At 45.9% G+C, this 24,751-nt stretch overlaps 5 protein-coding genes across 6 annotated transcripts; 2 read left to right on the top strand and 3 right to left on the bottom strand.

Annotated features, from left to right (window-relative positions):
- Positions 1-450: 450 nt before the first annotated feature.
- Positions 451-7,240, bottom strand: scdb (stearoyl-CoA desaturase b). Of its 2 annotated transcripts, none has more exons than XM_076160345.1 (6): positions 7,112-7,240; positions 6,735-6,975; positions 4,504-4,634; positions 3,610-3,815; positions 2,435-2,667; positions 451-1,982 (listed from the first exon to the last, which is right to left on the bottom strand). In XM_076160345.1, the coding sequence occupies exons 2-6, from the start codon at positions 6,958-6,960 to the stop codon at positions 1,783-1,785; spliced, it is 996 nt and encodes a 331-aa protein (XP_076016460.1). In that variant the 5' UTR covers positions 6,961-6,975; positions 7,112-7,240; the 3' UTR covers positions 451-1,782. The 2 variants fall into 2 exon arrangements, with proteins under 2 accessions (XP_076016460.1, XP_076016461.1); XM_076160346.1 differs by having other exon boundaries at positions 6,735-6,973; positions 7,134-7,213.
- Positions 7,241-9,937: 2,697 nt separating this feature from the next.
- Positions 9,938-12,173, bottom strand: trmt2b (tRNA methyltransferase 2B). The gene is made up of 2 exons (XM_076160453.1): positions 11,192-12,173; positions 9,938-10,759 (listed from the first exon to the last, which is right to left on the bottom strand). The coding sequence occupies exons 1-2, from the start codon at positions 12,044-12,046 to the stop codon at positions 10,139-10,141; spliced, it is 1,476 nt and encodes a 491-aa protein (XP_076016568.1). The 5' UTR covers positions 12,047-12,173; the 3' UTR covers positions 9,938-10,138.
- A 537-nt stretch (positions 12,174-12,710) lies between these two features.
- On the top strand, positions 12,711-16,570 carry dnajb12a (DnaJ heat shock protein family (Hsp40) member B12a). Its single transcript, XM_076160454.1, has 9 exons — positions 12,711-12,892; positions 13,870-14,047; positions 14,140-14,285; positions 14,383-14,553; positions 14,756-14,835; positions 15,149-15,258; positions 15,348-15,520; positions 15,614-15,756; positions 15,935-16,570. Exons 1-8 carry the CDS (start codon positions 12,760-12,762, stop codon positions 15,733-15,735), a joined length of 1,113 nt encoding a protein of 370 aa, XP_076016569.1. The 5' UTR covers positions 12,711-12,759; the 3' UTR covers positions 15,736-15,756; positions 15,935-16,570.
- A 901-nt stretch (positions 16,571-17,471) lies between these two features.
- Positions 17,472-18,378, bottom strand: LOC143008495 (DNA damage-inducible transcript 4 protein-like). The gene is made up of 2 exons (XM_076160279.1): positions 18,132-18,378; positions 17,472-17,947 (listed from the first exon to the last, which is right to left on the bottom strand). The coding sequence occupies exons 1-2, from the start codon at positions 18,274-18,276 to the stop codon at positions 17,472-17,474; spliced, it is 621 nt and encodes a 206-aa protein (XP_076016394.1). The 5' UTR covers positions 18,277-18,378.
- Positions 18,379-22,422: 4,044 nt separating this feature from the next.
- Positions 22,423-24,445, top strand: LOC143008564 (E3 ubiquitin-protein ligase TRIM21-like). Its single transcript, XM_076160384.1, has one exon. The coding sequence runs from the start codon at positions 22,425-22,427 to the stop codon at positions 24,045-24,047; it is 1,623 nt and encodes a 540-aa protein (XP_076016499.1). The 5' UTR covers positions 22,423-22,424; the 3' UTR covers positions 24,048-24,445.
- The last annotated feature ends 306 nt before the right edge of the window (positions 24,446-24,751 follow it).

The following is a 24,751-nucleotide window of genomic DNA, read 5'->3' as shown; positions in this document are numbered from 1 at the left end:
GCTTGAGGAAACACTTAAGTTGACAGCTCTCTTGCTCGTATGACGTCAGGAGGTATTTTAAGTATGTATACAACATTCTTACAGCGTGTGAGATGTGTGTGATAGGTGAGTGTGAACACCAGAGGGTGATGCCAATCAGCAGGCGTGCAGATGGAGGACCAGGTTACAAACAAGTACAAGAAGTTTGAAAGCAGGATGTCTAAACATATCTAAGGGGGTCCCAGGAGAAACCCCTTAAGCAAAAGTGCCGCTGCCACGTATTCAGCTACAGCTCTTGCCTGTAGTAGATTTATTATTTTGAGATACTTTCCACAATTGTTATTTCAAAAATGTGTTATCTATGTTTCTATTGTTGATTTCTGTGTAAAGTCGCCCGTCATCATTCTGTCGGGGGGGCCGTTTCCAAGTGTGGCCCCTGGTCGCAGCAGGAATAACATCCGGACAGGAATATCACGTTGATCATTGTTTTTATTCAGTGTACCAATAATGAATGTTACACAATTCCAACAAAAATGTCAGCAAAACTTATTCGTCACAAGTAGAAAATTTGGTTTGTTTACAGAACGTAAAAGCGAGCAAAAACATTCATCGGAAAAGAAAACCTTCCACTTCCTGGCATTCTGAATTTAACACTGTATAAAACAACAGCACTGGAAAATAAGAAATGTGACAAATATTATGACGATATCATTAATGGAATGATAAGTTTCAACCATGATTTACAACAAAACACAGGAAAGAAAATTTTGAAAAAAAAAATCCATCAAATGTTTAGAATTTGTGAGGTCCCTCGTTCTCGTTATAAATAAGGGATTTTTTTCTTATAATCATAGACAAGAAACCATGATCAGACAGCAACCGTAAAGCCCCAACTCATGATTTAGTATACGTGTAGAAATGTGCAACAGGAAAACATGTTTACCTTCATAAGGCATTCGGGCGAGCAATTTAACTGAACACTAAATCAAAACCAAACGATTCTCTCTTTTTACACATCGAGAGCGAGAAGTCAGTTTCTATGTTTCAGTGCAGCGTCGTCAGGACGACTGCATCACCGTCACCAGGAACCTTCAACTACTCCACCAGAGGTAAACGCTGTGGCGCTCGCACACACACAAAACTGCAACATCCACATCCAGAACGCCGGCCCTCCGCGAAGACTTTTGATTAAAAGCACCTTGGACAGGACGCGCTCGGTCTCTCACCCAGGGGTGCTCTGGTGCCATGAATGGGGACAGTGTTGGCCTTGAACGCAGCGGCTTTAGTACGACCAAAAACAAACAAACCGTAAGGCGCTAAACGGACAGACACTCGGTTAAATCTCGCCTGTAGAGAAACCGCGACATTAACGCGTCTCTCTAAAGTTTCCAAAGTGTATTAATGAATAGCAGGTGAATAAAGAAGAGATGGATTATTCTGCGATTAAACCTTTGCCACACACAGATTTGCTTGTTTGGCCTCTTATTGCCACAAAGGGACTCGCTGTTTTCACTCTCCTCCTGGCCGCACATCTGGCCAACTCGGTGGCTGTGGCTTATGGCCGACGAGGACGTTACGAAACACAAAAGGACTCACGTAATTTAGGGAAAGATTTAGAATTGTTTAAAGCCAATATTAGTCTCGGGATCGGGTTTAACTGAAAAGAAACAGAAGCAGAGATATGATCTGTGGTAATCACCACTCCAACACGACTGCGTCACCAATAAGCTGCTATCACTGTTGCTACGTTCTGTCCGGGTTTGACACTTTGCCATCTGTGGAAGAGTTGCCGACCGCCGGGACTCAGCCACTCTTGAAGCTGGCCTCCCCCGTTCGCTGGATGCGACCGCGGATCGCTTCCTTCGAAGCCTTCTTGAGGTCCCTGGCCAAGCCCAGGAAGCACATCAGGTTGATGAAGGCTGTGGTGAGATTGAGCTTGCAGCCGAACTCACTGGTGGAGTAGTCGAAGGGGAACGTGTGATGGTAGTTGTGGAAGCCTTCGCCTGGAAAAGGAGAGGAGAGATAGAGGTGAAGGAGAACATGTAGAGATAGAGACAAAGAAGGTTTTGTAGTCTGAAGCAATGTTGTTGTTGGAGCCTTCCGGAGACGTTCTGCGTTCACTTAGCAGGTTCATAGGTCTGAATGGACCCTTAAGGATCCATGTTGTTATTTCAGATCAAAGACAGTTAAGTAAAAGCTAAATGTATCCTCTGGATTCCCTAATAGAACTGTGTTACGTCTTGTGAAATCTATTTGCTTTGGCTACTGTTTGTCCTAACAGCCTGCATGCATACAGGATAGAGATCGAAGGTGAACAGATTTCTACCCAACTAAACATTTCAAGTTCATGCGGAGTCAAAGACCTACTGGCCTGGTGAGTGAACACCAAATATCTCCAGAACGCCGCAGTACAATCATCCTGTGGCTCAGACTAAGTAGACCCTGTATACTGTACCTATGGCACTGAAGGCCACCAGCCTGTTCTCCCTGGGGTTGATGGTGCGGTCATAGGGTCTGTTCCCCCACATGTGTGCGGCACTGTTGACCAGCCAGGTGGCGTTGAGCACCACTGTGTATCTGAGGAGTCCAGGGAGGAAGTAGCCTACCATCAAGGACTCACCCCACAGGTACCAGGGCACCAACATGGGCACTAGAAAGCACAGGATCAACACGGACATCTTGTAGTGCCTGAGAAGAGACGAGAAGAGACGAGACACAGACTGAGTTCACCTTCCTGCGATAAACGTGTTACTGTACCGGCTCACTGTGGGGTCTATTCGACTAGTGCGACTATTCACCCCTGTGGCAGATGGCCCGTAGTGAAACTCTGGGCCGACTTCCAGATAACAAGTGTGGACTAATGTCTAGTCATTGGACGTTTGTGTGGGCACAGTGCGTTTGCTTATCAGTAGATCCCTCCATCCATTTCATGACTTCGACCCTGAACCAGAATACAACATCCTGTGAAGGTCAAAGGCACAGAGGAAGTTGCTTTGAGCTACAGTGTGTAGTACTTTGGAACACACACAGTTCAATATCTGGCAAACAGGCCAGACACCAGTGGTGTCGGAGGTTAGGAAATAGAAACTTTGGAACTTCCAAATCGAGATTGTGACTTTCTCAACCGCCCAATAGAACCAATAAGCCTGGTGATTTTGTAAGTCGTTGCACTCAGAGAGCACGACAGCGTTGCGGTGCTGAATTATGTGCACGTAGACTGAAGACGTGACATGAAGCACAATGAAAGGAAATAAGATAAATCAAATAGAGGTAAGAAGCGATTGTCTTCATCTTCTCCTATTCGGCGGGAAGAGTGCATCAGCCTTGTCGTGTCACGTGATAATGTGACGCGGGTGAAATACGTAGAGACAAATAGTTGCATATGAATGGTATGTGACAGGAGATAAGGTTGCTGCAAAACAGCGGAGGAGCAACACTGGCACACATGACAACACGGGATCCTGAGTTGGACTGGATCAGTTTGAAAGGAAACTTTATTTCATGGAAGTAATCCAAATGTCCCTTAAAGCTCACCTGTGTGTGTGTGTGTGTGTGTGTGTGTGTGTGTGTGTGTGTGTGTGTGTGTGTGTGTGTGTGTGTGTGTGTGTGTGTGTGTGTGTGTGTGCTCACCGTCTCTGGAACATAACCACTGGGTCTGCCTTCAGGTCATGCAGCTCCAGCTTGCGTCCCTTTTCAATCACGTCGGGATGCTTGCGGACCAGCAGCCAGCCGATGTGAGAGAAGAAGAAGCCCCGCCGCGCATTGTGGGGGTCGGCGTCCGTCTCAGAGAACTTGTGGTGGACTCTGTGGTCCCTGGCCCACTCGTAGATGTCATTCTGTACGCGTCAGGGAGAGAGATGGTGATGACGCGTGTGCATGTTTCAGAGCGGCAGATTAAGGTCACGGATCAAACAAAATACATAACGATAATCTGACATATATGCAGAATTATTTGCAGAGCGCCGCTGTGATTACACAAGCTCATACATTAACAGGGATGCCATCATCAGCCAATATCCGGCCGTAAATATGAAGAAAATAAACAATTAAGGAGATTTTGTTTACCTGATTCAATTGTTTTGGCCACTAAAGTTTCTCCAAGACTTTAATTAAAACCCACACTGTTGAATTTGATGATGTCAGCAAATGAAGAGCAAAGTATGAAAGCAGAAAGTAGTTTGTCATACTTCACTCGTGTTACTTTGAGTTGAATATTCGGTGTAGTTTGTCTTATTTTTAGCATCTTATTTATAGGCATTGCCATTTCTGGTGTCCTTATATTTGACTCAACTCATAATTGTTATTTCTGAGAAAACTTGGCAAAATGCAAAAATCTGCCAATTCATCTTACTTTTTGTTGGGTTTTGTTTTGTATCAATTTTGGAGCAGGAAAATGAGATGAAAATGCTCCAAAATAATAATGTCTTACTAGTTTATTGTTTACTGTTCTTATTCATGGCATCATATCTTATCAGTTTGATGGATTGATTGATTGATTGAGTAGTGTGGTTGCGTCAGTTTTACCTGGAAGGCCATGGAGTTGGCCAGAGCGAGGAAGACTCTGAGGGGGAGTGACGCCTTGTAGGCCCTGTGGCTCCATAACCTGTGAGCGCCGGCAGTCACACCAAGTGCGCTGAACAGGAAACAGGCCGCAACTGGAAGACAGGAAGGAGAGGGAGGGGGAGAGGGAGAGAGAGAGGGCGGGGAGGGGTCAGATGGTTACATTTATCTTTAGGGAAACATTTACCAACTGAGATTCATTTTGCCCTGATCACAGCAGAGTCACGGGGACACGGTGTTCTTTCCACTAACAGCCGGGGCCTCTCCGCCATGAGGGAGCGGACAGAGCGGCGCGGTGGCACACAGGCTGGGGGGGAGAGTGGGGGGGCAGGCGGGTCATGGGCTCGCGCATTTGTTGTTGTAAAAGTGCTGAATGTGTTCCTATGTGCAGCCCAGACGAGGCTGAGCCGAGCGGGGGCTTCTGACTAGCAAAGAACATTATGTTGTGCCACGCGGCTCACAAAGTGGCGCCTGTGGCTCTGCCCATTGTGCTTTGTCTTCCCCCGGTGAAATAATATGCAGCTCCACATTGCAAAGACAAGGGAAAGAGAGGGGGGGGGGTGATTATGCAAATGCCAGAGTGGAAACAAAGTTGAGGCTGTTCAGTAATTGGAGTCATGCCTCCACAGTCTACCTATAAAGCACCAATTCTGATTATGGCTGAACAGTTTGGTCCCTTCCTCTGGATTGCAGATGCTTCTAATTCTGGATGACACACACACATTCCAAAGAGCCCACCGGTCTACGCTGGCTGGAGAGTGGAGCCTGCCACGGGAACACTCAGACTTTAAGTGGTCACGTTTAATTAAATCATTAATGTCCATAGAAGCGATGCTGCTTAAAAAGCTGTAAGGTTCGATCGTCTATAAATGATAAATAAATCCATTTGTCTTCAACCTTAAAGCGATTAAGTCTCAAACTGGGTCTCTGGCTGGACTTCTGTGAGTTACTGGAGAGGTTTGGAGACCCAGGGGCCTTCTAATGGGCCGTTATGGATCCATGTTGATATTCCTTCAAACTGACGTGAGGAGGCATCCACATGATGTTTGGAAAGATCATAATAAAAGCTTCAACATAAGTGTAAACGCACCAGAAGTGAATTGTGGTGGCAGGAAGAGCAGTTAGGAGTTGCATTCCATTTAGATGCGTCACTGCCAGAGTCACTATCACGGCTTCCTGACCTCATAAATGGAACAGTGCCATCATTATTGGACTTTAAGTGATAGTCCAGCGATGTTGATGAAGGAATTTGATTAGGAGGGAAATTACATCCAAACTGGGTCACAGAGTTTTTGTAAATTCCGACATTTTCGCTGATATTTGCCGTTCACTCTGTGCTCTTTCAACAGTGCAGAGACGAGAAGCATGCAGGCAACAATAACAGCTAAATGCATCATCTGGATTGCTAGATTAGGCTGCATGGGGATGTCTGCACTCACAGACTAAAGCTTCATGAGATTAACCTTTTAAAGCCTCTTTAAAGAGTAACTTGGAAATCAATCAATCATTAAAATGGAGAAGTAGAAAAGTCACACATTGAAAGCGGTGGCAGCTTGTTGCATTGTGGGGGAGGCAGAAACCCCCTAAAACCCCTCAGGTGTGTCGAGCACTTTTTTTTCATTTCCACCAATGACATGAAAGTGAAACTGTGCACTGGTATCCCCGCTGTTAGGTCGGATTGTTCTATTCTTTGAAATATCAGAAAGTCGGCCTCCCTCCTTCCTTCCTTCCTTCCTTCCTTCCTTCCTTCTACCAAAACCTCTCCCACCCAAGAACACCAGAGAGACAATGAAACGCGGGTGACATTCTTGGCAGAGCGCTCGATTTGACAGATTCCTAAATAAATATCAGGAATTATCAAGGATTTCAGCAAATTCAACAAAAAGCTGTCGTAGCTCGAGTTTCAACTGTAGCTGCTGCACTTCATTGATCTAAACTGTTGACAGCAAAAAGCACTTGTGACATTTGCATCTGCAGGTTTGATGTGAAATATGAGCAGACGAATCCAAACAAACAGTGAGTCATTCAGCTCGTTCCCACACATCACCCCCCCTCCACAAGCACACACACGCACACACAGGCTGAGACGCCAATGTAGTTTGCAAGTCACATAACACGAGCACATAATGTTCCTCTAAATATCCGAGCTGCGTGGGCCGTGAACGCAGCACGGTTGACCGTACACACATACTCACACCAAACGAACGTTAACGGCGCCGCGGAGGGGATGAGAAAGAGTCCGTACAGAGCCCCGGCGTGCAGGAGCGACATGGTGATGATGTTCCTCCACACCAGCCTCCTCTCGGGCTTCGGTCCGTCCTTCTCCCGGTACGTGTCATCGAACACATCCTCCGCCGTCGAAGCGTCCGCCGCGGCCTCTCCGTTCTGCCGATGCTTCGTGGCGGTTTCCGTGTCGGTCATTTTGTGAATGGAGGTCTGTAATGTGAAGGAAGTGCGCAGCAAGAACACACAAGCACACAAACACACACGCAACACACGCAGAGGAGACGTTAGACGCGCTGAAACGCGGGGGCAGCTTCTCTCTCGTGTGTTGAGCTGAAACGCTGCTCACCGCGATGAAGCTGAAGCTGAAGCTGAAGCTGAAGCTGAAGCGTCACGCCGGTGATGTTGATCCCCGGTTGCAGGAGCTTGTGGTTCCCTGTGCCGGCGTCGTTTTAAAGCAATTGGCGGATGAGGAAGCTGATTCCCGCCGCTCGGATCATCTCATTGGCTGCTCGCTTATCTGCTGTTGCACGTTTCTCCAGCCTTCATCCTCGCTGTTTGATCAGTAGATATGCGCGCTGTTTTTACGCAACATCTCCCGTGTCAAAGGCCCGCAGATGTTTTCCTTTGGCGTGACTCCGAGTCGTTGCTCAGCTGCGCAGTCAGACCAGAAGCAGCGCTTTGTTTACGCAAAGACCAGTCCGTCAGTCAGCTGGCTCAGCCAGGGGCGCTGCGGTGGAGGGGGGCGGCCCTGGGGGGAGTACCGTCCACCGTGTCAGCGTGTGGGAGTGGGGAGCGTTTATGAAACAGAAATGACAGCACACATGTATAAACTTAAACTTATATAATATAACATTTCTCTCTCTGTTGCATTGATTTCCACGCAGCAGCTGCATCACTCAGCAGGTTCACTCGCACTTTGTACCTTTGTCACTTGCACTGTGGATCCAAACACGCAATATAAAAAGTCATGTGAGCGGATTGAAGTTGGCACCAACTGCAGTGTGCTTAATCTAGGTGGTGGTGGTTATGTAATTGTAAAATGGTTTATTCAGGCGTGTAAACACCTTAGAGAGTGTCTGTCTGTGTGTGTGTGTGTGTGTGTGTCTCCACGTACTGACAGGAGTTGACACAGAGCAGCAGAATCCTTTTGATTCCATGCATGTATGTAGCTGATACACATTTTGTGCCTGTAATCACAGTGAGGACATGTATGTGTGACATGTGTTGTGTTCATGCAAACATACTGACAGTCACCGTGTGTACATGCACTCACTACTGTAATGTTAGGGTTATTTGTACAGGGGGAAACTGCACCTGCAGCACTTTCAGCACCTGTGAGATGCAGGTGGAAACTCTGAATACAGGGAGAGAGAGAGAGAGGGACAGCGAGAGACAGAGAGAGGTGGGGGGGAGTGAGAGGAGGGAGTGAGAGAGAAAGGGGGGAGAGAGAGAGAGGCAGAAAGGGGGGAGAGAGGGGGGGAGTGAGGGAGAGAGGAATAAAGAGAGTAGGCGTGAGGGAGAGAGAGAAAGAGAGGGAGTGAGGGAGAGGAGAGAGATAGAGAGCGCCCGAGAGAGGGGGGGGGGGGGGGGTGAGGGAGAAGGAGGGGTAGAGACAGAGAGAGGGAGTGAGGGAGAGAGAGGGAGAGAGAGAGGGGGGGGGGGTAGTGAGGGAGAAGGAGGGGTATAGACAGAGAGAGAGGGAGTGAGGGAGAGAGAGAGAGAGAGAAAAACAGGACCAAAATCATCTGACTACGGTGACTAACTGTGTATTGCAGTAACAATGAGGTCAAGATGAAATCAAACTATTCTTATCATTGATTCATCGTTGTGACGATAACATATCAGATAAAATGATGTCACTCTGATTACGTAAAGCCATAGGCCAGGGCAGAGACGTCTCCTCAGCAGGTTTCCCTCCCATATCAGCTTTATGAAAGATATGGGAAATTGTTTATGGTTATGAATGTGTTTACGAGTGTGTGTTTAATTCAGAGTGATAAGGGGCTTTCACAACCGTCTGCACCGTGAACGTGAACATGTCCAGACGGCAGAATAAGTCAGCAGCGTAACTCTGACTGGTTCAGTGACTGAGCGAGAACAAAACAGATGAATCCCGTTGGCTTCCTCCGAATAACATGGAATCAAACATGTAAACATGATGGTGTGATGGCTGCTCTAAGTGTAAATACAGGTGACAGACAGGTGCCATGGAAACAAGGCTAATCTTACCATGACAAACTAATGTATGATGTATTGATTTACCATCATGATGTTTTATTATTTGACATTTTTTTAAAGACTTACTGCTATTATAAATAATGTCCTGTTCTTTTATGATCTCTGCCATGTATAGATCCATATTCACACAATGTGAACGTACGGTATGATCACGCTTTGGGAATTTATAAACTTTCTAGAAAATTAAAACTTGGTAATTGTCTCTGCTTCATTTTTGACATTATTAATAATTAATTCTAACTTTTACTTGAACAAATTTGCCCCTGGAGGCGAGGCTGCTCTTGTATAAGCCAGTCAGTCAGTCAGTCAGTCAGTCAGTCAGTCAGTCAGTCAGAGGAGTTTTTCCTGCAAATGAGTGAAGCCACATGGGAGTGGAGTGACACTTTGCATATAAAATGTGGAAATTCAAAACCTTATCCCCCTCTCTGGTTGCCCATGAGTCTGTACGTGATCGACCTGCACGCAAAATAATGAGCACAAATTACTGCCGACTCATTCATTTCTTTACATCATCGTCATTCCATTACTTCACCAAGGTGGGGAAAAAATTGGGACGCGTTATCTTCTGACCAAGGACACTTTGTTGCAACGGATGACAACATCATAAACTGTGATAACCTCATAGGGGGGACTATGGCCTCTCATACTGTACACATAGAATGAATGACTTTTAGTGACTCCTCAGGTGGCCCTGTGGCAGTTGTGGAGAGGGCGACAGAACGGCTCCATCTGCTGCACGAACGCGACTACTGCAAGGGGGAGGAGGCGCCGGCGGGACTGGACGCAACAACCTCCACACCAGCAAACACATCAGTCCAAACAAACGACTTACAAACTGAATTCACTCCATCTAAAAGAGAAATAAGAGCCGGTGGAGTTCAACCTTTGACATATGTTAATTGTGATGAGTTACTTGTGATGTTTATTGGTCCATATTGCAGTGAAATGTGTTACTACATCCATGATATGATGATCTTTGTTGTGTCGGATGGCATTAAAGTTGAATAAACACAGGAATGAACAACAACACTGTCAGCTTTGCAAAAGGGGAGCTGCTGTATTGGGATTGTGCAGGTGTACCTAATAAAGTGGTCACCGTGTATTTCCCGTGATTAAAGTTTGAAACACATCTCTGTTATCTCTCAAAGAGCATCACCAGTTCACAGTGTGGCGTGTGAGGGAACATGTCCACGGGCACGGCCAGGGTCGGCGAAAACGCATCCCCCTGAAGTTTCCGCCGTGGGTCAGGAGCACAGCAGAGCTCCCTGAAGTTCCTCATGGCCTCACCCTCCGGCTTACAGGAAACGTAGACGAGTCTGCGGATGGCTGTTTGGTTTCTCAGGGCGCGGATCACGCGGTGGTGCAGGCCGGCTCGGGCAGGGTTAACCACAGCTGTCAGGCCGCCGCCCGCAGAACCGAGCCGGGTCATGAGGTCGGGGAGAACCTCCTCTGCCCTCCCGGGGATGAAGTCACAGTTCAGCACATTGTTGAGCGCCGCATTGTGTTTGGCGTCTTCCACTGCCTGTTCGATGAGCTCTACGCCTATGATTCTGTCCACTCTGGGCGAAGCTATGATCCCGATAGCACCCGTCCCACAGCAAACATCCAGCAAAGTACCTGTTGATTTCTTCCTTCCGTCTCTTTGTTGTGAGATCGGGAGGCACAGGTCTCTCACTATTCCGTACAACACCTCAGCAGCTGCCTGGTTCACCTGGAAGAAGGCGTCAGCAGAGATACGGAACTGGAACCCCAACACCTGTGAGCCCCAAAACACAGGGACAGCAGGAAGAATAGTAAGTGTCATGAAAGTACATCATTTATTTGAGAAATAAGTTCTGAATGTACTGAAGTAAAGCTTTGTAAACATAGGTTGCAAGTCAGATGAGTTCTGGTAACATTAGGAACAAGAGAGTAAAGATGCATGAATTTTTAAGGTGTAAATTTGAGAGTATCGAGCTGAATCTTTAAAATCAATATTCAATTATTTGGGGAAATAAATACACAAATGCTGCTTCGTACTCAACTAATGGTCATGCAATCAGTCTCCATCGCCTCTTTTGCAGATGCAGTATAGAAGAAATCAGTATCAAGACTCTGTGCCAGTTCATCCATCAATACTGGCTCAAGGTATAAGAAGGTACCCAGTTCCTGTGCGATATCCCCCCGTGTAATAATAATGTGTTATAACCTCCTCGTATATGTGCGGTTGACCATGCAGGAGCTGATACGGGGATTCCTGGTGACTGCAGCGGGTCATGGTGCTCTCTTGGAAGAACAGCGAGTCCAGCTGACAGACCGATCCAGGGCCCCGGGTGAAGTAGTCCACCAGCTCAGCTTTGTGGGCTGCCACCTCTGCCGGGGCGAGGGTCTGCGGGTGAAAGTACACGATGGCCATGGTGTGGCCCTTTGCGTTGGTCCTCACCGTCACCTCTCTCCAGTGGCCCCCTGTGTGGAAAAGCAGGCAGGGCTCCAGAGGAGAGAGGCGAAGGAAGTCCTGGTAGCACCTGGCCACCACCTTGTGTTTCTCTGGCATGTTGAGCAAGTGGTCTCCGTTGACGCAGACAATGTTTTGCTCCCTGCCTGTGCCCACGTAACACCCAACCGTCTTGGGATTCCCGTCCACACCTCTGTTGACGGAGAAGTTGGACTTGTTGCGGTAGCCATCCTTCACCGGCGATGGCAGAATGGGCATGAGGGGGAAGCTGAGTTTGTCTTTGATGGAAGACGATGACAGATACCTGGCGAGCTTGGACAGAATGCTTCCCTGACGCTGTTGCTTGAGCTCCAGCTGTTCTTCATACCTCAGTCTCCACAGGGGGGTCACCACATCAGCCAATCTCTCCTCCCATGATGCATTTTCATTCAAAACAGGCTTCCTGGTTCTTTTTCGCCATTGTTTCTCTAAATGTGGTTTCGACCAGTCAGCTGAACAAGTCTCTTTAGTTGAGAACAACAAGCAGGGGGTTCTAAATGCACCATGAACCTTACTTTGAAGACATGTTGCTGCTCTGCAGGACCCTGCTACTACATTCATTGTAATCATCAGCTTATGTCACAGAGAACCTACACACAGCTTCACCCTAACTGACTTCAGGTTCCTCTGGTTCAAAGTAGATTAAAGGTGTTTCCGTTCTCAAGGTGCCTGAGCTTATGTTCGAGTCCATGCGTGTGTGACGTCACATCTGCGAGCCACGCAGCCTCTTAGTTCGCTCCCTAACGATTCGTTCTCTTTGAACTGTTCTTTTAGGAGAACAGTTTAAGGTGCTGTTGTAGTGTATTGTACTGCGGAAATGGGAATGTCCTGAGAAACAAGAATGTTGGGAAGACACCAGAGCGCATGAGAGAAATTAACCCCTCGCTCATTTTCACAGCAATGGCTTGTTGACGCGTCACACATTTATATTTATCTTCTCTGATTTCTGCTTGATATTTTCTGTTGGTATCAGTTATGGTGCTTAGCCTTTCAATTCTACCTTTCCACTAATTTCAGAGCAGAGGGAATGCCACAGCGTTCATCCAGCAGCCCACTTGTGTTCCGCCTGAATCTTTCAGAGCAACGAAGGCGACAGTTACAACATGTTTGAGCCGAACGTCACTAAATTGTGTGAACGAGCCTGAACGATTATTCTAGTGAACGGACTCAAAAAAATCGAATCACCGAGACAGAATGGGATTTCTCTCTGTGCGCGTTTCCGCCGACGTCATCTCTATGCGTCACTGGGGCAAGTAAACATTTCCGCTGAGTCGCTAATTGCGATGGAATCAAACAAGGACGAAGCGGAGCGGTGCATTAAAATCGCCATAAATGCGATCAGCAACAGTCAGGCGGAGAAAGCCAGGAGGTTCCTGGAAAAGGCGCAGCGCTTGTTTCCGACAAATCAGGCCAAAAGTACGTCGAATGAATGCCCGTTTCGGTGGAGATTCGGTGTCAGACCGTGGGCCCAATCCGCTAACGTTAGTTAGCATAATGATCACACACTCGCTGCTCCTCCTGTAGATGGTACTTGTAGTTTTTTGGGACGCCCGTGCAAGTTTAACGCTTCTATGTTGTTATTGGTTCGCATTAAAGTGCGATCGTATATGCGCGTATGTTGCATTTTCGTTAAGTTTGACTCCTATGTCCGTTCTGCTAGCTACGCGGTTACAGGTAAACGAGTGGCCGAGCTATCTGGGGGTCACTAGCTTAAATGCGCTCTGGTGACGGTACGACACCATTTAAACGGCAACATTTTGTTATTTGTTACATGTAGCTTTCACCAGGGTACGTTCAGGAGAATATGACACATTATAACCTGAATGTCATCAAAGCGGCGATCAAAATTTAAACTAGGCGGCGCTGTCGCTGTAATTATTACGTTATAAAATGTTATAATTCTCTGGTTTATTTAGCTTAATGCAATATAGTGTTGTGTATTAAAACCTCAACAATTTCAGTAAAACGGAGATGCAAAATTGCTCTTTTCCTTGAATGGTTTATTAAAGAACGTCTGAAATATATATTTTGACTGAATGTTTGCCCAAATTGTACATGTTTCATGATAGGAGACAAAACGTAAGGCATTGAGATGGACAACTAAAGGGTCCCTGGTTTAACATGGTTGATAGTAAACATGGTAACCAGTTAATCAGCAACAAGCACTGTAGTAATGTGTAACTGTGACTTAATCAACTTTGTAGCTTTGTTTGTTTGAGGACATCACCATTGTTTATTGAAATGGATTAGAGTCGCAACGCAGTATTTTGACTTTGTTATTTTGTGTTTATTAATGAAACATGTATGCCAGGTTTACCCATGAAGTGACACATGTAAACTGAAGATTAAAGGAGAGTTGAACTCAGCTTGTACGTCCCCACTTTGTTTTCCAGGCTTGTTGGACTCGCTATCACAGAATGGGAAGCCTCCAGATGAGAACGGTGGTCCTGTGAATGGAGATGGCCCCTCCATGAGACACCGTTTCCCTACAGAGGAGCCCAACGCATCGGGACAGGCGGCCACCGACGCAGCCAAACCGTACACTGCCGAACAAGTGGAGGCTGTCAGAAGGTGGCGTTGACTGAAGAGAAATGGGCCTGGCGTGTTTGTGGTTTTGGCTTTTACCTTGACAGTGCTAACCATCTCTGTTGTTGTACCTACAGGATTAAGAGCTGTAAAGACTACTACCAAACTCTGGGAGTAGAGAAGAGCGCCTCTGATGAGGATCTTAAAAAGGCGTACAGGAAGCTGGCTCTCAAATTCCACCCGGACAAAAATCACGCGCCCGGAGCCACAGAGGCGTTCAAAGGTAAAAACTCAAAAGCAGATAGCAGCTATGAGGGACGCCATGATGTCTTTCCAGGCCTTTTGACGCGTGTATATATATATCTGGCCCCCTTTTCCAGCTATCGGTAACGCTTACGCCGTGCTGAGCAACGTGGAGAAGCGGCGGCAGTACGATCAGTATGGAGAGGAGCGGTCACACCCGACCAGACACAGGCACCACCGCGACTTTGAGGCCGACATCTCGCCTGAGGACCTCTTCAATATGTTCTTTGGCGGAGGCTTCCCGACTAGTAAGTTCAGACCCCGATGAAGACAGGAAGGAGGCATTACGCGTTGAAAAAGTCTATTTACACAGATACAGTTCTGTTTTGAAAGCAGTGTTCCATCTAAAATATCAAACTGTGACACTGTTGTTGTTCTATGGTTTGGTTTGAGAAATGCAAACGTAATCTGAGATGTTTGATTTTCATTTCTCTCATTTCTGTTTTTCAGGTAATGTTCATGTTTACAGAAATGGCAGAATGCACTTCGGCCATCACAACAGACAAGAGAGACGAGAACAGCAACGAGATGTGAGTCCTGACTGCACTGCTGTGTTGTATCTAATGTCATTTAATGTAATTCAATCATCTAGGTCGCCTGCGTAAAGGACGACACTTTCACCGTGGTCCCTAACGGCGACAGACCAGGCAGTATCAATGCCGTAATACACACACACACTGTACGGCAGCGTGTTCGGCTCATGCTGAAGGGTGTGACGCCTGTTTGGGCCAAACGCTGCAGAATGTTCTCTACTCTGTTATACGTTCATGTAAACTGCAGCCTCTTGTAGTTTGGTCGCCGTGTGTGTTCCCTGTGTACTAACGTGCGTCTCTGTGTGGACAGGGAGGTCTGGCTCTGTTTGTCCAGCTGATGCCCATCTTAATCCTCATCATCGTGTCCGCTCTCAGCCAGATGATGGTGTCCCAGCCCCCCTACAGCCTTAGCTACCGCCCGTAAGTCCTCCGCTCTCTGAGGTTTTGAGAAGACGCCTCTCTCAGCGTTTTTTTCACACCGTTATCTCCCAACTTGTCTGTTCCCCCAGGTCAGCGGGCCATATTCACAAAAGGCACACGTCACACCTGAAGGTGCCTTTCTACGTGGGCGACCGCTTCAACGACGAATATTCGGGGACTAATCTGAAGAATGTGGAGAGGAGCGTAGAAGAAGACTTCATCTCAAACCTTAGAAACAACTGTTGGAAGGAGAAGCAGCAGAGTGAGTAGAAGGCTGCAGCTTCATGTGGAGCTCATAGGCCCGGTTTGGAGTCTTGAGCTCTGCTGACACGCTCTCTCCCTCTTGTTCTTTCAGAGGAAGGATTACTTTATCGCGCTCGTTACTTCGGGGATTCTGAATTGTACCAAAGGGCTCAGAGGATGGGGACCCCTAGCTGCTCCAGACTATCTGAGATCCAGGTTATGCTAGACGGCTAAAAACCACTTGCGCGCACATGGGTAAGTCTGTACAGTACACACACACCTAAAACTCCACAAGCTGCTCTCTCCCGGAGGCTCACACAGCCTCAACACACACACTTAGCACAACAAAATATTCCACCTCTAATCTTTGGAATGTAAATATCACGATTTGATTCACGATTTTCTGCCTTTGCCGCTTTGTCTCCTCCTCCAGGTTCGTCTGTACTTGAATCTAATTAGAAATCCGTTGGAGCCCATTCAGATTGGAGCAAATTACTGCAGCAAAGCCAGAGAATGAAAGATGCCTTACACGCAGTGGCGGGCAGCAGACCTCATCAGGGAAACCTCTCTGCAACTCCGTGTAGACCGACCTTCCTCTAGAACTGTGACCAGCTTCGAGTCGAGCGCTGACGTTTCTCTTTACACGCGTGTCTTCAGGACGGCGAGAGTCCGCTGGGCTTCACGTCGGAACGTAAGAGCGTAGTTGTAGTCTTGTCTGTTCTGAACGTTTAACGAAGCTGCTACGATAGCTTTTCTCTGTCCCGATTCCTTTTCGTTTCCCTTTGAGAAACCCCTCATGGCCTTCTCATTCGACACTACCACACACACACACACACATGTCTGAGCCACTGGCGAGATAAGAGTGATTTTTATAGATCTTACCTATGTAAATACTCATTTTACTTTTCATAGTGCGGGGTTTACTGAAGTTAATATCGTTGAAACTAATGTTATGTGGATTTGCTTGTAGCCTGTTTGATCATAAGTATTGAGAATAATTGCACAATTAAAAGTAAACCATATTTATTAAATTAATCCTGCTAAAAATTGTATAAAGTTTTCTTTGAATTAAATCTGTCTGAGTGTGTGTCGCATTTTGTGTTTCTAACAGCATTGACGAGTTTAAACTTTGACCAAAAAGTATGAAATCTGTTGCATCGCATTGATTGAAGGTTTTGGGAGATTTAAAGGCCAAACCTCACCTGTGAGTTTGATCAGTGCTGCCCCTAGTGGACAGTACCGAGTCCTGCTGCCTGCTTTAAATCGGAAATGTGGTTTGTTAAGTTCTGAGCAGGAGAGTTGAGGTGCAATGTTTGTGAATGTAATGTCTTGTATCACACAAACTGCATTCATGTGAGCTTATTGATTGTTTTTTCTCAGAAGTCATTGAGCTGTGAGCAAATGAGGTCAGCACGCAGGAATTATCCAGCCTCCTAACCATGATTGTTACCCTCACTTTTACCTCCCCTAAGACGAAAGAAAGCTTTTGCTCGACATAATCGTGACTCAGGTGATGTCGGTTTTCCATCAAGCCGTGAAAAGGATTTCACTTTTAAAAAACAGACGTGTAGAGGCTCGGGGTCAGAACTTTTCAATCAAGCCACGTACCACTAGTTTTTGTCAGATGTGTGTATTACTGTATTAGAACAATCAAGCATGTGCATTACTGATAAGGTAGATTACAAAGGAAGTAGAAGAAAAGTCACAAAGTTATGAAAATAGAGTTTATTATGAGTATAAATACAGAGATGTTTTAGATTGTCAACAAACTGATAAACAAACCATGGTCAAATACTGTTTCACCTTGGCCCGTTTGCGGACCCCAGTTTTGAGTTGATTCACCTTAAACCAGGTGAGTAGCTGCCATGAGACACAATGAAGTCATTCATACATCAAGTGTTTCATTGGAGTGCTTTAGTTCGTCATGTATGTTGTAGAACACGCGACTCCAGTTCATCTCATCCCTTTTGTCAGCAGCAGCACTCCTCCACCAGAAGCTCCCCCGAGCTGTACAGTTTCTGTTTGATGGCCCTGAACCCTGCGTCCAGCCTCAGCGTGTCCGGCGTGTGCGGCTTCTTGTCCCCCTTAAAGAGTCTCTGCACCTTCAGCCACAGCCCGCCGGCCTCCGCCCTCAACACCAGGGTCACGTGAAAGGTCGGCACCACGTCGGCGTCCACCGCTATTTGCTCCAGTTTGCATAGAGAGTCGTGTCGGTCCACACACAGGTCTACGAGGGCCCCCCTGAGCCCGCAAGGCTCGCTGGCGGCCAGGTGGAGCAGCTCCTGGCCGACGCTGGGCAGCAGACACTCGGGTACGAGGAGCCTGGAGCAGCCCAGAGTGTCCGACGTGGCCTTTAACCGTTGAGCAATGATTTCCACAACCTCTGCAGCCAGAGTCTCTTCCAGGGGATAACAGAGGACGCTGCTGTCTGCGTCCACCACTGAGCCTGAAACAAGAGGTCACGGGGTCACAGGTGAACAACAGAGGACGAATACTGCAGCGGAAAAGTCCATCTCAAGTAGAAACCCTTTGTATTGTATATCTACTCTACTCTACTCTATCAGCATTAACCGTCTATCTGATCCATAGATTGCCATTATGTTTTGACTCCCAAACCCTCCAGGACTTACCGGTGTCCCCCTCGCTGCACTCCAGGTGTGTGAGTGTGTGGTTGAGCGGCTTCAGCTCAGCCAGCCTGAGCAGCAGACTGGCCCAGGAGAGCTTCGGGGACGGAGGGAAGCTCCCATCCAGAGAACCGCTGAGAGAACCAGACATCTGCCCTCAAAAGGTACAAAGAAAAGTGTCTAGATTGGAAAAAGTGCAGTGGTCTTCAGCAGACAGACAGGCAGTCCAGAGCAGCAGAAGAACAGAGCGAGACGAAGAAACAAAGCGTTAAATAGCAGAAGCCGCGCCCCTTGGGATTTTTGAACCAATGGGAGCCCACCTCACGTCCACAGCCCTTTATCCTGCCTGGTAACATATTTTGGTCCCCTTTGATGAGGGAGAAGACCCCCCCCCACACACACAAACACATACACACACATTCTTAAACTATACGTTTTCATTTTGTTTTATTTTAGTTGAGCAATACAAAGGGCATTTCCAAATCGGCGCGCAACAACAAGCAGACGCGCCATCGATTTTGGGGAGGTTTAGATCCATAACTCACGTAAATGAGTGAAGATCCGCGCTGTCACGTTCCGCACGTAGGCTTCGTGTTTCAGACTAAATGACTTGATTCTATTGTTGACCTAAGAAATGCTCCAGTCTTTGGGTTTATGGAGGATCGGACCAATCGGCACCGAAAACACAACTTTTATAAATTTTAACGAAAATGTAGAAAGTGAGTTGTTTTGTATGAATTCGATGACTGTATTCCCTCAAATGATCGTCTTTGTAAAATCCACGTTATCGTAGTATCGTAGTATAACCACCTCTGCCTTTTACTGAAAGTAAACAAACTATTACGGCCCAAAGTTTCTTTTTTCTTTTCTACCACTGTAAATGTGTTTCATGAGTTTATTCAGTGTCTTTTTGGTGTAATCAATAAGCACATCTCTCCCTCCTTTCCTCTCTCGCACAATATTACAAAATAATGCAATAACACTGGATTTTTCTGCATTTTCGAACATTTAAATGGAGTCCCTGATGTGTCAAATAAGTTTACAACAATCTTCATCTTCATTTGTGTATTCATATGATTATTTACATTGGTGTTTCCCAAACCACCAACTAGGCTTTAGTGTGTTTAGCTACGGTGCAAGCAGATGCTTGTGGCTCTCATACAGTCAGGCTGAAGTAATGTTAGGTTGAGCTCTGTCCTCTTGGCTGTTGCAAAAGGTGTAATACGGTTTGTGGCCAGGTGGGGGCCTCGCTTCGCCACTTTCAAATCACTTCCACTGGACACGCTGCTACATGCATGTGCCTTGTACGTGCGTGTGTGTTTGTGTGCAATGGTGGACGAACTATTCAAATGTTTAAATACTAAAAAGTAAGGCGTCATCATGATGCATTTGTCTTATTGAAGAACGCATTTGACATGACATGGGACATTTTGGAGATTGTTTTTGATACAGAAAGGGGGTGGGGGGGATAGAGAGAGAGAGAGAGAGAGATAGGAGAACTGAGACAGGCGAACTGAGACCCTCAAGCAAAATAGGCAATGTAATGTTCAGGTAAATTGAAACAATAGGGTGACAGACAGACAACAGCAGAGAGCAACGGCTGCCAAAGGTTGTGTAAACATGACACAGTAGTGAGATCGCTGAGTCCTGGAGGACATCAGTGTTGTTGGTTCAATGATCTCATAGGTACAGTTTTTACAGGTTGATGTCAAATAGTGCAGGCAGTTACAGATGGCATCAGGCTGTGGTGGAGAAAAGAAAAGGAGGGAGAGAGGAGGAAAACAAAAAGAAGAAATTAGTGATGGCAAGATGAAGCTTCATGAAGCATTGAAGCTTTCCAGCCAATTGGTTCACTCATGGGTCGAAGCTTCACGTTTCTTCATTTGCTCTACTGTGCAATTAAGTGGACAATAAATGTGAAACAGTCAGTGTGATTATAATGACGCCATGGCTTTGGTGTGTGAAGCTTTGAATTGAATAAATCAGGAGTGGTTAACCCAGGTACGTTTGGACCTCCACTGATGCGTCTGCAGTGACATTTTTGGTCCTCGCTAACAAACGTGCAATAAAGTCCCGGGTCCCCAAAATGTGAGAGCGGGGGAACGATTGCGTTTCGCTGCCCCTCATATTTCGAATCATGATAGCTCTCCTCCAAAATTGTAGATACATGGTTTTCGCGAAGTCAAGCTTATTCCAGAGGCATACAAGACATTAAAATGATAAGGTATCAATAGCTAGAAAATGGACTCAAGAATGCAGATGTATTAGAATGAAAGAAACATCAATGTAGTAACTAAATAAAGCAAACGGCCCAACATACGCGAGAGTGGAGGGTGGAGTGACTGATTTCCATTTTGCATTTCCATTATTTATCCTGTGCAGGATCAGGGAACTGAAGCCAATCTGGACTCGTGACCTCAGTATTTCTAAATCCACGCCCGCAGCCCTGAACGGAAATGTGGAAATAAAACGTGACAGGTCCTGTGTTTTACAATTCAAACAGGCCTGAGAGAGCTGTTAGGCCGCTTCGCCTCAGGCTATGAAGGTCATGAATAATACATTTATTACCAAATGGATTGTTAATAAGTATTTTCCTCTGGAACAATTTGCTTTAATCAGACATGCACTGTGAAAGCCTAAGAGGTCCTTTTATTTTTCATTCTGTTTCTTTCAGTTATCACTGTATTATAACCAGAGCAATAATGAGGCACTTAAACAGGGAACACAAAGTATTTAGATCAGATGAAGCCTCTCCACTCGACTATCAAGGTGCTAATGTTAGTAATTAATTTTAGAAAGCATGCAAAAGATCCCAGGTTCTTGTTTGCCAGTGTGTAACTATAGCAACAATGTACCCCTTTAAATACGACTCATCCTTTTATGAGGAATTAACACAACAAATTGACCACAGTGTCCAAGTTTTTGTGGCTGTAGAGGGCGCTGTGCAAAGTCAGGGAGAGAGAACCCTTTGATATCACAGGGGGGTTTGTGTTGGTGCTGAGGCGCTCATTTATACAAACAACAACAATGTGCCCTGAGAGACACTTTGGCGCGAGCCCCTCCACCGTCCCAAAGCACTCACGGCAGCCTCGCGCAGCAGAGACCAGACCAGACTCCGCCCCCAGACTGCAAGGGAATCGTGCGGGCGTTCCCTGGCTTACAGAGCGAAGTTCAAACTGTCTGTTCAAAAAAAATTTATGGTTATGGCGATAAATGTCCATGTTTTACTCTGACTTGTTTTAGGCCCCTAAGTGAAGCATAAGGTTAGAAACTAAACCAAACTTAAGAAAACCACAAAAAACGTAGAGATAGCAATTCCACCACATAACAGTATTTTGATTAAGTTTGTTATTCGAACTTTTATCAATACATGTTAGAAGAAGGAAACCTGGAGAATCTGAGGACAAATGGTCAAATTTCATCAATATTTTAACAGTAAGCGCTTTACTTATTAATATTAATATATTTACTGAACTGTTTGGATGAAGAAACCAAGAATAAAAACATTTTCTATCAAGTGAACATGTTGTGAAATTTGAACTTTGACCTGAGCTGAGCCGATGAATCACCTGCTTGTTACCTGCTGCAACCATAAGAACATAAAAAAGAGGCATTGTGTCAACATGATGATAAACCACTAAAACAAAAGTTCATTCAGAGTCCAGCAGAGCTGCAGGGGACAAGACTGAAGAAGAAGAGACGCCAGAGGATCAGAAGTTTGTCCACAGCACAGCAGTGTCTCAGCCAAACTCTGGTGAGTCCAGACAGAATCTTGACTGTTTGAGCAGCTTAACCTGAACAGCAATGCTAACGTAGATGCTAACTTACTAACTGCTATCATGCAAGCAAAATGTTAGCATCTTCTATGTGACCTGTAGGCGTATTGGCCTGATAATGTTAGCATTCATTCCGAAACAAGAATCAGTCTTATAGCTGGAGTTCAGTTGGACAAGCTAACAGGCTAACATGTCATGCTAACACGCTCACATATGAACTGTTCACATTTGATGCGAAGCAGAAACTAGAACCAAGTCCACCAACACAGAGCTGAGACTGAAGTCCAGGATTTGACCTTTAGATTGTGGTTTCCCCTCTGACGCCCCCACTGTCTGAACTATGTAACTGCAGCTACATTGTGTCTCCACATTTCATTCATTAATGTCAGATCAGATGTTGATCACTGAGGAGCTTTAAAGCTGCTGGTGTGGTTACAGACTCTTAGTTCTGTTAAACTCTCAGTGATCGGGTCGTCCCAGAGTCGTTTTTCCTCATTGTCACGTTTGTTCTCAGTTTGTAGATATGTCTGCTGCCAGCTGTCTGCTGTCTGAAGATCAGTTCCGGTGCCCCATCTGCCTGGACGTCTTCACTGATCCAGTCACCACACCATGTGGGCACAACTACTGCAAGATCTGCATCAGTCAACACTGGAGCAGTAATGTCCAGTGTGTGTGTCCTCTGTGTACAGAGGTGTTCTACACAAGGCCTGAGCTGAAGGTCAACACATTCATATCTCAGATGGCTGCTGACTTCAGAGAGTCCGCTCAAAACGAAGCCAGCAGCAGATCAGAGGAAACAGAAGTTGAGTGTGACTTCTGCTCTGGTACCAAAGTTAAAGCCATCAAGTCGTGCCTGAAGTGTGAGGCCTCCTACTATCAGACTCATCTGGAGCCTCATCTGACAGCAGCACTGAATTCACACCAGTTGATCAATCCTGTGGACAACTTGCGGGACAGGATGTCTCAGAAGCTCAATAAACCTTTGGAGCTCTTTTGCAAGACCGACCAGATGTGTCTTTGCATGCTTTGCACTGTTTTTGACCACAAGAACCATGAATTTGTTTCTCTGAAAGAAGAATACAAAGCGAAGAAAGCCGAGCTGGAGAAGACAGTGGCTGAAATTAAGCAGAAGATGCAGCAGGGACGACTGAAGATCCAAGAGATGAAACAGTTTGCAAAGCTCAGCAGGAAAGCTGTGGACAGAAAGAAAGTAAAAGGAGTTCAGCTCTTCGCCGCTCTGAAGCAGCATTTGGAGAATATCCAGGCCGACTTCTTTGAGACTGTGGATGAGCAGCAGAAGAGCACAGAGAAACAGACTGAAGACTTCATCAAAGAGCTGGAGCGGGAACTCTCTGAGGAGATGGACAGAGTTGCTGAGGCGGAGAAGCTCTTACGCTCTGAAGACCACCTCCACCTCCTCCAAAGCTTCTCATCCATCAGCACTGATCCTCAAACCAAGGACTGGACACAGATCACAGTCCATCAAAGCTCATATGAGAGGAGCCTGGAGAAAGCTGTGACTCAGCTGAAGGAGGCCATCAGTAAAGAGATGAAGAAGCTGCTGGAGATGGAGATGAAGAGGATCCAGCAGTTTGCAGTGGATGTGACACTGGATCCTGATACAGCTCATCTTAAACTCATCCTGTCTGATGATAACAAACAAGTTTATCATGGTGATGTGAAGAAGAATCTCCCAGACAACCCGCAGAGATTTGATAGATATCTTAATGTTTTAGGAAAGCAGAGTTTCTCCTCAGGAAGATTTTACTACGAGGTTCAGGTTAGAGGAAAGACTTGCTGGTGTTTAGGTGTGGTCAGGGAGACGAGCAACAGGAAGGGAAACCTCACAGTGAGGCCTCAGGAAGGTTTCTGGACTGTTATGTTGAGGAATGAAAATGAGTTCTCAGCTGGTGATGTCCCTCTTGTCCCTCTGAGTCTAAGGTCAAAGCCTGAGAAGGTGGGAGTGTTTGTGGACTATGAGGAGGGTCTGGTCTCCTTCTATGACGTGGATGCTGCAGCTCTGATCTTCTCCTTCACTGGCTGCTCCTTCACTCACAAGCTCCTCCCATACATCAATCCCTGTGTTAATGGTGGTGGTGCAAACTCCGCCCCTCTGATCATCTCAGCTGTCAGTCACACTGAGTAACCTGCAGGAGTTTATATGAAACAGTTCTCTGTCGTTTAAGGGAACAAGAGTACAAATGATGAGCTGATCTGCATTCTGCACTTTGACTTTTCTTCACATTCTGATTCATGTGTTTTTTGATTGATGATATCATATTTGTCTTTGATGTTTGTCGTTGCTTCTTACTGCTGTAACACAACAATCTACCCAAACTGATCTGATCTAATAACTGTTCATCAATAAATTATACATTGCTATTGCATATTATACATGCTGCCAACATATCACAGATTAATGTCAAATGTTCTAATGTCAATAAATGTTGTGTTGTGGTTGGATTAGTGAAGAGCATTTATGAATCAGCAGAATTCTGTCATTGATCTTTGTCACATTTGTGATTATTTGGAACAAAAGCAATAAAAAAATCTTGGATGAGTTCATGTCAGCTGTGTTTCTTGAAATGTTCATGGTCTTATCAATAACCTGTTCAGTTACACTTTTGAAGTCATTATTCCTGTACAGAAACCATTTTTTGACTTTTTCAGGGTTTAATTTTCAACAGGTTTCTTTTTTGTCGATTTAACTGTTTTATCGTAAAAAAGAAAGAAGCAATATCAACTTAGGACAGAGTGGTATTGATGGTTTGCACATTGTGTTAATATCTTAATATCTTTTGTACAGTAGAGAGAGAGAGAGAGAGCGTTCTGCTTAATTTGAACTATGAA

This window comes from Genypterus blacodes, unplaced genomic scaffold (assembly GCF_046128005.1).
Source record: "Genypterus blacodes isolate CSIRO-AG114 ecotype Tasmania unplaced genomic scaffold, CSIRO-AGI_Gbla_v1 ptg000105l_1, whole genome shotgun sequence".
Taxonomy (NCBI): domain Eukaryota; kingdom Metazoa; phylum Chordata; class Actinopteri; order Ophidiiformes; family Ophidiidae; genus Genypterus; species Genypterus blacodes.
The sequence above is the reverse complement of the archived record's forward strand: the minus strand, read 5'-3'. Positions and strand labels throughout refer to the sequence as shown.

Coding starts and splice junctions, on each gene's coding strand:
- scdb (XM_076160345.1), bottom strand. CDS start 6,960: ATGACCGACACGGAAACCGCCACGAAGCATCGGCAGAACGGAGAGGCC. Junction 4,635..6,734: donor GCCGTTAACGTTCGTTTGGT/GTGAGTATGTGT, acceptor CCTGTCTTCCAG/TTGCGGCCTGTTTCCTGTTC. Junction 3,816..4,503: donor CCAACTCCATGGCCTTCCAG/GTAAAACTGACG, acceptor TGACGCGTACAG/AATGACATCTACGAGTGGGC.
- trmt2b (XM_076160453.1), bottom strand. CDS start 12,046: ATGATTACAATGAATGTAGTAGCAGGGTCCTGCAGAGCAGCAACATGT. Junction 10,760..11,191: donor AACCGCACATATACGAGGAG/GTTATAACACAT, acceptor TGGGGCTCACAG/GTGTTGGGGTTCCAGTTCCG.
- dnajb12a (XM_076160454.1), top strand. CDS start 12,760: ATGGAATCAAACAAGGACGAAGCGGAGCGGTGCATTAAAATCGCCATA. Junction 12,893..13,869: donor TCCGACAAATCAGGCCAAAA/GTACGTCGAATG, acceptor TTTGTTTTCCAG/GCTTGTTGGACTCGCTATCA. Junction 15,259..15,347: donor TACAGCCTTAGCTACCGCCC/GTAAGTCCTCCG, acceptor CTGTTCCCCCAG/GTCAGCGGGCCATATTCACA.
- LOC143008495 (XM_076160279.1), bottom strand. CDS start 18,276: ATGTCTGGTTCTCTCAGCGGTTCTCTGGATGGGAGCTTCCCTCCGTCC. Junction 17,948..18,131: donor GTGCAGCGAGGGGGACACCG/GTAAGTCCTGGA, acceptor CTCTTGTTTCAG/GCTCAGTGGTGGACGCAGAC.
- LOC143008564 (XM_076160384.1), top strand. CDS start 22,425: ATGTCTGCTGCCAGCTGTCTGCTGTCTGAAGATCAGTTCCGGTGCCCC.